General features: G+C 44.0%; 1 protein-coding gene across 1 annotated transcript in view; it reads left to right on the top strand.

The window, feature by feature from the left end:
• VWC2 (von Willebrand factor C domain containing 2) overlaps window positions 1-15,812 on the top strand; it is a 116,453-nt gene that overhangs the window by 15,876 nt on the left and 84,765 nt on the right. The window contains exon 2 of the mRNA XM_059932918.1: window positions 7,209-7,338. Coding sequence (XP_059788901.1) covers window positions 7,209-7,338 — 130 coding nt within the window. The remainder of the gene's footprint in view (window positions 1-7,208; window positions 7,339-15,812) is intronic.

The following is a 15,812-nucleotide window of genomic DNA, read 5'->3' as shown; positions in this document are numbered from 1 at the left end:
AGCCCGGTGGCCTGACCAGACCCTGCGTTCCGGCCGCTGCCTTGCCTTGCTGTGTGGGTTTCTTGACAACTCACCCGACCCCTGGGTGTGTGTGCACCCCATAAAAAAGCAGAGTTGAAAAGCATTGCTCCTGCGTTTTCTTCCAGCTCCAAAATATCACAGCTCCGGGTTATCAGAAGCTAATGAGACCTGTGGTCTAAGTAGAAGGGGATTCCCCTTAAGTGCAACGCACGCACGAGTGTGACTCTGGGCACTTTTGGGAAGACACTAAGCAGCTGGAAGGACACTTTCGCCATCTGGTGACAGAAGTGTGACAGTGGCTTTGGGAGGATGCTTGTCGTCCAGGGCCGAGCCAAGGGCTGCTTTCAGCGAAGGGCGATTTTAGCTCCTGCCTCTTGTTTCTTCTTTTTCTTTTTTTTTTTTCCTTTCTTTGTTTTTATTAGTTTCAGATATCATTTGATTTCATCACATTACATTTTTGTTAAAATAAAATGAACATTATCCTGTTAAAATGTAACGTCAGAAAAATAAAGAGAGGTTATTAAAGAAGTTACCATCCCTTTTGGGGAGAGAAGATATGCTTAAACAGAGGAATTCTCTTTTTTTTGGTTTAAGAAGATTATCTGATGGCAAAACTTTAACTTAGATTGTTGTTTTGGAGATAAAGAAAAAAATGAAATGATAAAACAATATAGTATCCAAACTCTAAAACACTTACTTTAGATTTTTATTTTGAGAACTATTGAAAAATTACTCCTGGAAAAAAAGGTTAAAATTCGTATTTATCTCTGTACACGGCAACTTGTTTCTTAATTGGAAGTTTTCAGAATAATTATACAAGAGGGTCATAATGTGTAAAAAAACCTCAAATGCACAAACACTGAGATCTTGTTCTTTAGTTTTAGAACAATTCTTTTAGTTCTGCTGATGGTGGGAAACGTTATGCTTTCCAGTTTAGATTTCTAAGCCTCTTTGGGGTAGGTTCTCAGCCCCAGGAGGGAACTGTGGAGCTGGCGAGGCCCCTCCTTGTCTCAGTGGTGCCCCTCTCCACCTGCTCTATCCTCCCCAGCTGACTTATCCACATTCCAGTCTGATCCCTTTCCTCTCCCTCCCACTCAAAGAGACAGCTTTGCCTTTCAAAGCCGTAATATGCACACAGCTCAGCTGCCATCTGCCATTGCCTGCTTTTCTGTTAGTTTCTCTTTTTATGTGTCAGCTCCCCAGCCAGGCTGGGCACAGAGGTGAGCGACTTGGGTGTGTCTTTGTATCTGTCTGTGAGAATACAGGATTCTGTTTGGCTGTGAGCCTATGGGATTGGTCAGTGGAGGGTGGAGGGCTTGGTGGTGGGGCTGAGAAGCCTGCTCTTCTATCGCTGCCCCGGAACCACGTGTGCATAATCCCCAGCCTGCAGGGTGGGTGTGTCCACATCGTATATCTTCCACTTTTGGATTTGAAGTTTGTCCACCGAGTAAGTAAGAGAGTATGAGTCCTCAGCTACTCCTTATAAATGTTAGTGATATATAGGAAACACTGACACACAGAGCAGAATAGTTACGAAAGATGTAATAGGCAGAGGGTGGTGTGACACCTGCTCCCCACGTGCAGGACTGGATTGCTCCAGAATCTGGAGGTTTTGCTTCCTGATCTCAGGCTGTGCCCTTAGGGACCATGTTTCTAGCCATGCCCTTTATGCACTTGTCGGATCCCTTCTGTAAAGCCTCTGCTTTCATGTTTATATCATCCTAGCATCTGTGTCTTCTCTTACATTTGTGGATTAAATGTGTAATCCACATCCTGATCCCTCATAATGGAAAGATTTCTCTTTCTTCCTTTGCCTCGTGTGTGGGTATCTAATCCTCCAGCAGCTCCTTACCGGTGGTGAGCAGCCCTTCCTGAAGCAAAGCTGTAGATTTCATTTTTTAATGTTTCTCCTCATGTGCTGTGCAAGTTAATTTCAGCTCTTGTGTCTTTCAGTGGTTTCTTCCTTGACTCAGTCAATATTTATTGAGACTGTGCAGCGTTTTGCACCAGCTCAGTTGCTATAATCATCCTGAATGTGACAGAGACATGACACGCCCTGGCCCTTGAGTTGCACTGAATCTAGTTGGCAGCTGACTGCAGGCTGGGAGTCGGGCTCTCAGTGACAGGACACAGTGCTCTTGGCCAACATGCCCGGAGGAATTCAAGGGGTCCAGGGCTTATGGAGATTCGAAGGAAGGGGGGAGGATCGAGGAACTGGGAAAGAGGAAGGGAGAGGGAAGCCCGGATTTCAGGGTTTCTCTTTGTTTTCATGTTAATCTTAGTGTGTGTCCTTGTAGGATCCAACACTATGGGGGTTAGAAACATAAACGGAACCTCTCTGGTGATGGACAAAATAGAGAAATGGAGAGAAGACTTTATTTTAGGTGGAATGGTTTTAACTGGGAAAGGTCTGGGCTGACACCTCTTAGCTCATAAATTAATCGCATCTATGAAAACATTACAATTCCTTGGGAAGCTGTGCTGGGATTTTCATGCCTCTCATTTGTCTGTTCCTGAGGAGGCATCTGCATTCAGCCTGGAATTAGTGGGGTTTCATGGCACCCACGCCAGCAGCCACAGGATGAAGTTCCAGATTGGAAATATAACGGTGGTTGCTCGTCAGAGAGCAGGATTCAGGTGACACGAGGCATCTTTGAGTTCTCACCCAGGCCACTGGCCTTTTCTGGCAGCACAGGACAGAAAGATGTGTTGAAGCTGGATTTAAGAAAAGTATGTTGGCCTTCCCAAGTAGGTGGGCATTCTGCTGGGTGGTGGAAGGTGCAGCTGTGTAGGCAGGATAGAGCAGGAGGAAGTGTCTGGAAATTAGTTTCTTTTTTTTGTGCATGAATTTTCATAGCAGCCTTATGGGTAACAGCCCCAAACTAGAAACAACCCAAATGTCCATAAACAAGTAAATGGATAAACAAACTGTAGCGTGTCTATACAATGGAATATTGTCAAAAAAGAATGACAGGATACAGCACAGACACAACTCAGAATAACTATGCTGAGTGAAAGAAATCAGACAAGAAAGTACAGGTATGAAATAAGTTTCTGCCTTCCAGAGTGGAAAGACATTTGGGACACAGACAAGAGTGGGATTCAAATTCAACCTGCCTTCTGCTGTATTTCAGAGCCTGGTCCTTCTCATGGTTATGAAATGACACAAGGCAACGCTCCTTATAGATAGATATCTAACTGCACCCGAGTCCATAAATGTGAAATATATGAGATAAAATACAACTGTTAACAAACAACTCGTATAGAAGCTCCTCCCAAACCACCACTTACTTCATGTAGATCCTTTATGTATGAGGCCCTGAATGTAAGCAGTATCCATTAGGAAGGCCTCATTCTACATCTGAGAACTGTTTCCCATGTAAATTATATTGCTTGTTCCTACTTAGTTGTTTAGAAACAGGCTCAGTATGTGTTTTACAGTCCTTACTGCCCATGTACATGTGATACAGACATGTATATCATTACTGAGCATTCTAAGGGTCTAACTAGTTATGCAAATACTTTAGCTACCATCAAGTTAAGATCTTTCTTTCTCCTCTGCTGTGCACTTTGTATTCACGGCTGCTTCGTGGAAAACATGCTCAGACGTGTCTGTTCTTCATGGTTTTGCTTCAGGTTAGATCCACTTTGCAGCACTGTCATTCATAAGCCACAGTCGCTGGGGTGACTCTGAAAGAAGAGGGGGCCAGTGAGAGCCCTCAGCATCGGTACCTGGATCCGAGGCTGGTCCAGGCGCTGGCCCTTCGCCAGCCTTCCTAACCCCTCCCCCTCCGCCCCCCAGCCATCACCCATGTTCCCACCTTCCTGGAACTAGCACAAGTGGGTCTCATCAGTCTGGGCTCAGGACTGGGATGAATGAATGAATAGCACAGAGCTCCTCTTTACTCTCCCTCCCAATTCTGCAAGACTGTGCTCTTTTTCTCCAGCACAACGGTTGACTACTCCAGCCCATAGTGGGTACCTTGAGAATGGCTCCTCTTCCTCAGATGCCCGGTGTTCTGCTAGGTGCTTCATCTAAGCTCTGTACAAAACTTGATTTGTAACTGGAAGATTGCAGAGGATGGCATTTCTGTCATTAGGCGTGTTATACAAGGTGTAGGTGGCTATTGCTAGCAGGCGGGATTGCAGAAACACACCTTAGAAGCTCATGTTCCTGCTCGCAGATCCAGCAATGCACTGGGCATTCTTACCTTCGGTTTGCACAGAAGGACAAAGAACATGGGTTGACAGGAGGCCTTCTGGTACTTGAGCTGGTATCTGAGGGCTGTTCGGCTTGGGTGGTGCTCAGACCTGGTGCCTGGAATCAGAGCAGCATGTGGAATCCAATCAGGGCCTGGGCAGGCCGACCTCCCACCAGGGCCCCAGACGCCGGCGCCGGCTGCCCCATCTGCTACCATGGGGTGTGGGGTGGATCCCAGCCACACGAGTGGGCTGGGGCAGGCAGAGCAGGGCCGGGAGCTGAGGCCGGGGAGGGACACACACACACTCGTGACCCCGACTCTAGGCCTCAGCTCTGATTTTTGAGAAGTAAACAAATCCCCACATAGTTGAAGCAGGATTTCCCAATGTGTGATAGTAAAACCCACAGTTCAATTTTTGATCATGTTGCAGACCTTTCAGAAATTAGCAGTCTCGGCTGCTTGTGTGGTTTGAGCATGGCTCTGTGGTGGGAGAGGGCCATGTTTCAGGCCCAGAGCAGGAAGGAGGGTTTAGTTGGCAGGCCTGCCCAGGAAGCGGGCAGGAGGGGCTCCTCGGGGCCTGTGATGATGCCTTTCTGATTTGAAGTTGCACCTTTGTTGTTCTCCTGAAGCCCTGTCCTGGGGACAGGACAGAAGGGCCCTTCTCGCCTTTCAAATTCCAAACCGAAGTGGGGCTTTTTCCTGCTTCCTGCAGAACAGGGAGGGGGTGGGAAGGGCCTTGGACTCGAGCCGGAGCCCTGTCTCTGATGAAAGGTCTGCCCACAGCCTTCCAGAACAGGAAGGGCCGTGCCCCTTTCTTGAGGACTGACCTCAGTCATCCCCGGCCCTCTTGCTCCTTCCTGACTATCCAGCCCTCCAGATGGGACTGTCCTCACCTCACCCGGGGCAGGGGCTGCCTCCCCACCGTCTGACCCAGCGGGCGAGTGCCCTCCAGACTGTGTGTCCCGCCCTGGAGGAGGTAGTGAGGAGTCTTACAGTGTTCCAGAAGCAGGGCGTGGTCAGCTCGTGGACATTCTTCTGATTGGCTGCTGGTGAGGTCATCAGGAGTCGGCATCATCAACCTCCTGGTTCCAGCTGGTCTGGGGTCTCCGTGCTGGTGGGCAGCTTGCAGCTAACTTCTCCCACCCGGTGGGGATGTCAGTATCTGCAAAACAGCTCAAAGGACACGGCTCAGAATATTGTCTATAAGCCTTGAGGAGGAACTAAAATAAAGGTCCTTGACTTTGTTTAACGGCTAAAGTATTATTTTGTCTTGCTTGACTGTTTTCCTTTCTTGCTGCATTTTCTCACTTCTGTGATTAAATTTACTCTTTGGCTAAAGTTTTTCTACAGACAAAAGACAGGCTGAGGACATGGGTGAGGGTCTATTCTGGGAAGGACCCATAGGGTCCTGCTCGGTTACATCCTGTGCAACTCAGGGTCTCTGCTTTTAAAATTCCGAATCCTTTTCTTATCCTGCTTGCTGAGTAAACCCACCCGGACACAAGGATGCTACAGGCTGAAAAGAGAACTGGTAGGAGACAAGGACAGGAGGAGAGCGGGGGCAGAGAGATGCTTGTTAGGGTAGCGAGAGAACCTTCTTGTGCCAGCACTGCTTCTCAAAAACGTGCCTTTACATTGTTGTAAGATTGATTTTAACTTCTAAGGCTATAATGCAGACCAGGTCAAGATTTTGTCCCGGGCCACTCTAAAGTTTTTTTTTCAGTGTTTCCTTTCTTTTGTTACTTTCTAAGCATGAACACACACACACACACACACACACACACCCCTACGTTGTGACTCCCAGCCAGACAGTGGTCTAGTGCCTTTAAGTACAAATTGAGCGTTTGCTTCATGCAGTAACCAGGCCGCTTGGTGGAGATTGCAGTTTGGGTTTTTGCACGGTAAGACCAAGGGAGCATCTGAGAGTGCTGTTTGTGTAGTGCTGGTCGTGCCACTCGTGTTGTACGCAAAAGTCAAGTGGGGCGTCCCTGCCCAGAAAACTGTTTGGCACCCCCCATCCCACCCGCACTGTCCTTTAAAGCACGTATTTCCACATCACAGCTTACGATTGCTGGGTCCACATGTGCTGTTTCTGCTTTGTCATGGGTCAACCCAGATGAAAAAATCACTCTGTGGGTGGTTTCCAGGAAAAAAGAAATCATCGCCATCACGACCTGCCTGAGTTACTACAGGAGGATTTGTTGGCAGTGTTTAGCATTGCCAGGAATGGCCATTATGCTTGATTGGAGCCATCCAGAAAGGTAGAATTGGGGCCAGTGGCTGGAAAGTGCAGCGAGGCCAGTTGGAGCCTGGAGATGAAGGCCATGGTGACACTGGGTGATGACCCCTGAGAGGCCTTGGACTCGAGCTGGAGCCCTGCCTCTGATGAAAGGTCTGCCCACAGCCTGTGGCCTGATGCCTCTGGGTCTCAGTTTCCTCGCCAGAAACTAGGGCGATCATGTTAGTAGGGGTGTTTAGTATTGCCATGAGACTGACATGAGATCACGTTGGGACGGCTCCCGGCCGGGTCCCCGGCCCTGAGAAGCCCCCCGTTTCTCCTTCCCTTACCCCGCCCTTCCTGCCCTGTTCTGCTGTCTTCTCACAGCAGAGATGCTGGGCGTGGGCCGGGCTGGTTGGGTGGGTGGCCCTGGGCAGAGCTGTGGGAAAGGGGTTCACCTGCAGGATGCCTGGGTGGGCAAGAATTCAGTATAACATGTTATTTAACTTTTTAAGAAACAAAACCCTTTCTTCAACAGAAAGCTTATAAAGAAGCTCACTGTGTGGGTTGATAAAAATACAGAGGCTCAGGTGTGGAGCTGGGAGGGAGTGAGCGTCCCAGGCCCCATCGGTGTGCCCCCCCTTCCCCCCGGGGGAGCCTGCTCTGCCCCAGCCCCGTCCTCACGCTCTGGGACCCCGGGGCTGGTGAGTGTGTGACTTTCAGGGCCGAGGATGGAGACACCGCCCTGACCGCGGCCTGTGTTGCAGGTGTCGCCGTGCGAGCGGTGCCGCTGCGAGGCCAGCGGGGAAGTGCTGTGCGCGGTGTCCGCGTGTCCACAGACCGAGTGCGTGGACCCCGTGTACGAGCCCGACCAGTGCTGCCCAATCTGCAAAAACGGTAGGTGGACGCGCGTCCGGCCCGCGATCACGCAGGGGTCCCTGCGCACTTCCCGCCGATGAAGCGCGGGAGGTACTGTAGGGTGCATGTGAGTTTCAGGATTTGCATCCACGCCCTTGCACGCGGGTTCCTGCCCTCTGGGCCCCGGGGACCCGCGGGAGCTGGGCTCCAGGAAGCGCTGCTCTCTCTTATCGGTGTCAGCACAGTGTTTTACACACGTTTAGTTCTTTGGGGGAAAATTCAATTTCCACTCTTGAAGAGAGTCGCTTATTTTAATTTAACTTTGTTTGTTCTTGCAAAGCAGTTTCTCTCTTTCCGAGACAAATCAAACATGCCTGTTGGACTCATTTACTTTTCATTACTAAGTGGATTAAATGTGAAACATCGTTGAATATTTTTCATAAGCAACTTCGGCAGGAAGAGAACCCCCTCTTACTCCCAGTGAGAGGCTGGGGGAGATCAAAAGCCTTGTCTGCTTTATGAAAGAAAATGGCAGGATGGCTTTGGTTCGCAAGGGAGGGTGTTTCCTCATCCTAAAGGATCAGTACTTTGTACCTGGGATGCTGCGTGCATCTGGGCATCACTTTAAGAGGGTGTTGAGAAGAGTGGGTTCCCAGGGAGGATGGGATGAAGACCCGCGGCTCAGGATGGTGGTTGGATGAAGCAGTTAAGCGCAGCTTAGAAGAGAGCGGACTCTGGACATAAGACCACATCTTCAAGTACATGAGGGTCCTGCCTTGGGAGAGGGTTGGGCCGTCTCTGTGTGGCCCCAAGGCCACGGTGCTAGGACGAAGCCAGGGCAGAATGTCTCAAAAAGATGAAGGCAACTCCATGGCCTGAGCGTTTCAGAGACGGGAGGGGCTCACCTGTGAGGTTACCAGCTCGTCATCTGTGGGGTTGCTGGACATCAGGCCGTGTGGTGTGGGCTTTGTCAGTGGCTGATGGTTACACGGGGCCGCTATTAGTGTCTGTGGCAATTCTGAGATTCTGCAGTCATGCCCACTGTGTGGGCTGTGAGGTTCCACGGATGCCTTTCACCAAGTGCACACAGATACCCAGATTTCACCACGGGAAATTTTAAAAGTCTTGAAAGGAATCAATAGAACAGGACGTGAAGCTTCTGTGGAAGCAGGACGGTGGCAGCATCTCCACCGGCGGTGTGGAGTGAAGTAAGTGTGGGGAGGGGGCGCTGGTGCCTGGGGTCGGTGAGGAGACCACAAGGACTGAGGTCCAGGCTGCAGCACGCGGCACGCGGCGGCATGACTGAGCCTTCCCGAGTCAATGATACTCAGTGAATGGCTTGAATGTAAGTGGCTCAAATAGTTGGCATCTTAAGTATGCAAGATATTGTGTCGCTCTTGTCAGTTATGACAAAACAACAACAACAAAGTTTTGGCCTTAGACAATCAGGGAATCCTCATTTCGATGTTTACAAAAGACGGAAAGACATGATTTCCATCCTTGAGGATTTTTTCAATCCCCGAAACTTTAGAAAAGTTTCAGACCTACAGAAAAGTTGATAAATAGCACAAAGAACAGAGGTATACCCTTCGCTGTATTTACCTATTATTCACATTTTGCCGTTTTATTTGTTTTATCTCTTTTGAGCTCTGTCTCTGTCCCCATCTCTCCCTATCTCTGTATATAATCCAACACTGTCAATACATTTGCTTATTTGTTCTTTTTCATGATACACACAGGATACCTTCTAGTTATACCGCAACCAGCATGAAACCTACAGGTTAAAGTTCAAGATTTCTTTGCAGTTCTTTTTGCCCTTAAGATATATCCCACTTAGGGTATAGAGTTAGAGAACTTAGAAATTATTTGAATTAATTCTTTATCATGTGTAGATATGTTAAAATTTTATAAAGATTTAAAGTGACTTATTTCTGTTTGATTCAGTTTTTAACATTAAGATATAATGTTATTGTTTGAATAATCAAACAATGTTCAAAAGTAAAACCTGTATAAATATGGTATAGTCAGAGATTCACAGAATGTTTTAATGTTGCACTGATGGTCTGGGGAGAGAGATGGTTGTTGCCCTGATAGCAAACTTCTAAATGTTCTGCCATTGCCTTTACACTTTGAGAGACAGCATAGAATGAAATAAGGCAGGATTGGGGGTATTGTATTAAAGATTCTTAGAAGGAGGATAAATATGGTTTTTTAAAACTAGATTAAGAAAGATTACAGGATACAAAAGGATTTGTATTCAAAGGTTTGATCTAATTATATCGAAACAGCAACAACTTTTTATTTTCAGGAATACACCCAGAAATAAATTTAAATGTCTAATCATGTAAGTACTCTTAAGTTTTGTTATAATGTATTCACTAGATATAATCTGTCTTTCATCTGTCTCTAGCTGTAGGGTATTCTGACCTTGACAGGGCAAATGGTGTTCGGAATTCTTACTGAAAAATTTGCTTGAAAAATAAGAACAGTTTCTATCAGAAATGAATGTCCTGTAATAATTGGTTGAGATTAGTGAATAATTGACATTAGTTCATCATCCTACTGCTGTGCACAAAAATCAATGTTTTCAATAAGAAAAAGTTATGCATCTGATAGATCACAGATTACAGGACATCAAAAGTGACGCCTTGTAAAATTAAATGCTTGGATAGACTTAGCTTGGATGGAAAGGAAAATCACGATTCAGTTGCAAGCTGCCAAAGTCACTTGCATCAAAGGAAGAAAAGTTTGAAATCAAGAATGCCTGGAATATAAATAAATGATCACAAATAACATACAACTTAAAATAGTCACTTTGTTGATTTGTATAGATCAATCTCCCAAGGATTTTCTTTTCTTCAGGACTGGTTTTTGGATTTTTCCTACTGATACAAACAGTGAGTGTTCTATTGACTTTCAGGATTTCAGGTTTTCTCTGGTGCTGGTGTACCTCAGATGAGCCTCACGTTCACAGCACACATTCCCTTCAAGCCGGAGATCAGAAGACTTCCATCCTGCATGTGTGCACCTTACCTTACTTTAAACATTCAAAGGAAGGAAACTGACAAATGTAAGACATTGATGTTGAAATACGAGGGCCTTGTTGGGATTAGCGCTGATTCTCCAACGTGGAATACTATACCCGAGGGGGAATATGAACACCAAAAGCACAAAAGCACTGAGTACAGAGATTGTATATCTCCCTGAAGTATTCAGTACTACTTGATGGTAGTTATTTAGAACTTTATTTCCACCAGAAAATGAATATGGCTATTTTTGGGGGAAAATGAAAAATTTTATGAAATTTTTAAGATAAATATGGAGACTTCAAATTATTAGAAGCACTTTCATGGAAAACATGTGAGAAGCACTAAGAATTAGACATGGTTGTTTTTGTTTTTCTCTTGTATATTTCAGACAGTAGGATAAGATCATAATTAAACCACATGTAGTGAGTTGGACAGCACTTAATGATGTGTGTGTGTGTGTGTGTGTGTGTGTGTGTGTGTGTGTGTGATTCATATCAAGATCCTTCTCACAAGGAAAAGCCTACTCCCGTTGTATGGCTTCAACATTACATTTTTACAAAATTTTTACCAAAGAGATAATACCAATCTTGTGGAAACACTTGATCATTATTTAAGATGACATGATCTTGTCCATAAAAAAAATAAAGGAAGCTACAAATATCAGAATTAATACTTGATTATACCAAGTTTGTTTTACAAAATCAATTTGTAAAAATCAGCTGTATGTCTAGATACCAGCAACAAACAAATATAAATGAATTAAAAACTACTCTTTCAAATAACATCATACATACCAAATAATTAGAAGTAAATCTAACAAAATTGGACGATTGCCACCCTTAAAAATCTTAAAGCTTTATTGAGAGAAATTAAAGAAATCCTCAGTAAATGGAAGGATAGACAATATTCATGATTGGAAAACTCACTAATGTAAAGATGTCAGCAGCCTCAAATTATTCTATTAAATAAATAAAATCTATGTATTCAGCATAATTCCAGTAAAAAAAAAATACAATGACTTTTTTTGTGCAAATTACCAAATTGATTTTAAAATCCACATGGAAAGACAAGTTAAAAACTGGCCAGTGAAATACAGAAGAAGAAAAACAAAGCTGTAAAATGTATACTGTAAAAGTGATTAACACACTGTGGTACTGTCTCAAAGATCAAAAGACTTGATAAGAAGATGAACAACCCAATAAAAAATGGACAGAGGATTTGAACAGACAATTCAGCGAAGAAGGTAAACAAATGGTAAATAAGCACATAAAAATATGCTCAACCTCCTTGGTCCTTAGGGAAATAAAAATTAAAGGCACAGTGAGATACCAGTACACCCCCTCTAGAATGGTTCTAATCAAAAAGATAGACAACATCAGGTGTTGGCACAGATGTGGAGAAACTGGAACCCTCAAGCATTGCTGGTGGGAATGGTCCATGTGCTTTGGAAAGCAGTTTGGCATTTTCTTAAAAAGTGAAACAAAAAATTTTATCTGTCCTAGCAATTCCATCCTGGAATTCAATCCCAGGAAACTGAACACATGTCTATGCAAAGGTGTGTAGGTAAATATTCATAGCAGTATTATCCTTCATAGCCAAAAAAAAATAGAAATAACCCAAATGTCCATCAGCTGGTGAATGGATAAACAACGTGATTATATCCACACAATAGAGATCCACCAATAAAAAGAGATCAGCAAATGATAAATATATGCTACAAAATGCATGAACCTCAAAAACATCCTAAATGAAAGAAGCTAGTTGCAAAGACCACATATTGTATGATTCTACTTATTTGGAATGTCTAGAGAAGGCAAATTTACACAAGGAGAAAGCCCCTCAGTAGTGGCCTAGAGCTAGGATCAGAGAGGGGAATTAATCACAGATGGGCAGGAGGGAATTTACTGAGGTGAGAGAATGTTTATTAACTGGGTTGACTACTAAGATCATTCAATTGTACACTTAGAAGGGGTGAGTTTTATGGTGTTTAAAATATACCTCGATAAAGCTGCTAAAAATATGGGTAGTCTCTTTAAAAGATAGACAAGTGAAATTTTTGTAATTTCCTTTGATTGACTTCTAAGACCAGCCTTGATTACACATCTTTTCATCTTCCCTGAGAGAGTGCCTTTTCAAACCCTGTACTGGTGCCTTTGATAACTCTGAAATCTTTTCATTAAGCCTGTAGAAGCTGAGGCCCTTCTAAGTATATACCGTTATGTACCTTGAAGAGCTAGGATGCCATAGAGGGTTGCAGACACACAAACCCATAGAGGCCCATGGGGTTTTCTAGACTTCCTGTGCTCTGGAGCCCCGTGCATGACACAGACATGCAGCCCACACAAACCCCTCTTCTGTATTCTTCCCTCGCGGTGTGGACACGTCTCTGCCCCCTTCAGTGCTGCACTCCCCCGTGTCATTCTAGACTCTCCCTCACGATGACCCAACTTCGCAGGACACGGGGCTGCAGATGCAGGGAGACTGGAGGTGGCTGGGTACATCCAGATCTCATGCAGGTATCGTGCTCTTCTGGGATCCCAGAGCCCAGGAGGCAGGGTTCACCCAGCTCAACTCTGGTAAGCATCACCTCCAGGACTTGTTATAACACAGATTCACTGACGCACTCCCTCCCCTGAGTTCCTGATCCAGTTGGTCTGGCCTGGAGCCTGAGAATGTGCATTTTTAATATGTGCCTCCCTTGGTGTTTCTGGTGCTGCTGATCTTGGGACCACCCTTGGAGAACCACTGCTTTGAGGTGCTCATTTTCTCACTTTTCTTAAAATTTTTCCTCCCAGTCAAGTTTAATAAGAGAAGCACACAGTGGGGCTGTGCAGCTTTAGGCATGAATGAGATCTTTTTGAGATTTTGATGCATTTTTGTTGTTTTTCTAGAGATTTTAGAGTTTATAGAAATATGTAGTATGTAATATTTTAAAAATTGAAATCTCAGGGCAGAGAGAAAATGACTGTTGAATGGCAAGTGAGAAAAGGTTAGTACAGACACATGCTCCCATCACCCTGTGTTTCATAACAACTCATTGTTAAAGACGGTCTGCAGAGTTGACAATAAGTTTTCTAGCAGCCGAAGCAGAAAAGAGAAACTTAATAAATATTATCTACACAGAGAAACACCCCAGAGGAAATGACTTCCTAATAAGCAATTTTCCTAAAAAATAATACCTAAATAAAGTTTTTTTCTCACTCCAATTTACAGTCTCTGGAGGTGTAGAATTGTTTATTATTGGCCTTATTTTTTATGTTAAAAAAAAACTAAAATGAAGAGAATTTAAATCTGATCACAGTGATTTTGTAAGTTGCTGATATAAGCCATATGGTATATTTTTTCCTGGTTCAGTGTGCTTTTTTTTTTTTTTTCAATTTTATTGAAGTACAGTTGATTTACAATGTTGTGTTAATTTCTTCCGTACACCAAAGTAACTCAGTTTTATATATATATTCTTTTTTATATTCTTTTCCATTATTGTTTGTTACAGGATATTGAATATAGTTCCCTGTGCTGTACAGTAGGACCTTGTTGTTTATCCATCCTGTATATACTAGATTACATCTGCTAATCCAAAGCTCTCACTCCTTCTCTCTCCCTCCCCCCTCCCCCTTGGCAACCACATGTCTGTTCTTTATGTCTCTGAGTCTGTTTTTGTTTCATAGATATGTTGATTTGTATCGTAGTTTAGATTCCACATGTAAGTGATACCATATGCTATGTCTTTCTCTTTCTGACTTACTTCACTTAGTGTAATAATCTCTAGGTCCATCCATGTTGATGCAAATGGTATTCTAAATAGATTTTTTTAATGTAAAAGCTTTATTCACCTTCTTGTTAGCGTTTCCCAATGTAGACCAAGAACTTAACTCCAAAGTACTAGCGGATTTCTTATCCGTGTGTTTACTTACATTTTGGTTTAGTGGGAGTAATGATTCAGATCGTATTCCATGAATCCTCCCAGAGCCCAGTGAGCGTCGATACTTATGCTTTAGAGAAGCACTTGCATGCCCCATGGTGTTCCTCCTCCTTCGTGAACTAAGATCAGCTCTGGGTTTGCTGAGGTCCACGCCAGGCTTAGATGCTGGGTGTCCTGAGTGCAGACAGCTCTCAGCTCTGCTCACTTCTGACAAGTTAGACACGGAGAAGGGTTGGGTCGGGGCTGATCTCTTGATTTCAGGAACTTAATTTGTTTTCATCTCCTCTGGAGATCTTTGAATTAGCAGCTCCTCTTTGCAAATTTGTGAATAGCTTAAAATGACACTTTTGTTTGCAAACATTGCGGCAAAACCTTAATTTTTATGAGAAATAAATCAAGTTAGACACAGACTGCCCTGAAGTCGTTGCTACCCAATTATCACAATGAAGTGCTTTCATGAGTTAGGTGCTCCCATGAACCTAGGCAGAAAGTGTATGACCGTGGATTTATTTGCATGTTTCCTAGAGTCTGGGTGCATTTGGCCGTGGATTTTAAACCAATCTGGGGCTCAGGTCACAGACCAGCCTCCAGGAGGCTTGGCCACTTCCAGTTTACATCGTGCCCTTTGAACTTGCTGAGGACCCACCTGGAGTCCCTTCCCAGTCTCCCCCTTTTTATAAAGACTGGCACTCAAATGTCCTCACCTGGAAAACCTTCTCTGTCCTGTTTCCTACAGGAGGTTAATTCCCCTGTGGGTCCTTCTCACAACTCAGAACCCAAATCACATGTCTTCTGATGTAATTAAGCATGTTCTTTTGTTAAAGTTTTGGCTCTTTTGTTGAACGCTGTGTTCTTTTTTTAGATTTTTATAGAGGAGTCTGTGTGTACGTATGTGTGTGGGTGTGTGCTTATATATTGCTTTTATAAAAGTTAGAGGCACTTATTATATATTTTACATCAAATACAAAGATGAGTCAGGTTCTGGTTCCTGCCCTTATGAGCTCACCATCTAGAGGGGAAGTGGTCTGTAAATAACCTGTCTGCTGCTTTCGTTGGATGATGAGGAAAGTGGTGAGGGAAGCAGAGGAAAAAAACTGAGTAATACTGCAGTAAAACATCACCATGTGTGTGGCCTCTATTTGCTTTTGAATTATTTCATTAGGATAACGTCACGGGAGTGAGATGATTAGGTCAAAGGCTTGGAACATTTTTATCATCCTGATACATATTGCCATGTTGTTTTACAGGAGGTCATGCACAGTGTAAAATCTCTGGTTCTATGATAAAATTGCTAACCTTTCATTAATTTAATTTATAGAAAATTGTGCCCATTGTTTGAATATTAAGCCTGAAAACTCTACAGTATTTCGATGCTACTTTTCCTACAATGTGTTCTACTTCTCTACCTTCTTAACAAAATAACTTTAAAGAGAATTTTCATGGTTCTTGATTACTGAAAATCACTGATGTGAAAACCAGTTATTGGACTGCCCCATTATACAATGAGGGCTTCAGAGTAAGAATTTGATCAAGTAACCTGATTTCTCCGTATCCTTTCTGGA

The sequence above is a fragment of the Balaenoptera ricei genome, chromosome 9, assembly GCF_028023285.1.
Source record: "Balaenoptera ricei isolate mBalRic1 chromosome 9, mBalRic1.hap2, whole genome shotgun sequence".
NCBI lineage: Eukaryota > Metazoa > Chordata > Mammalia > Artiodactyla > Balaenopteridae > Balaenoptera > Balaenoptera ricei.
Note: the sequence above shows the minus strand (reverse complement) of the source record. Positions and strands in the feature narration are given on the sequence as shown.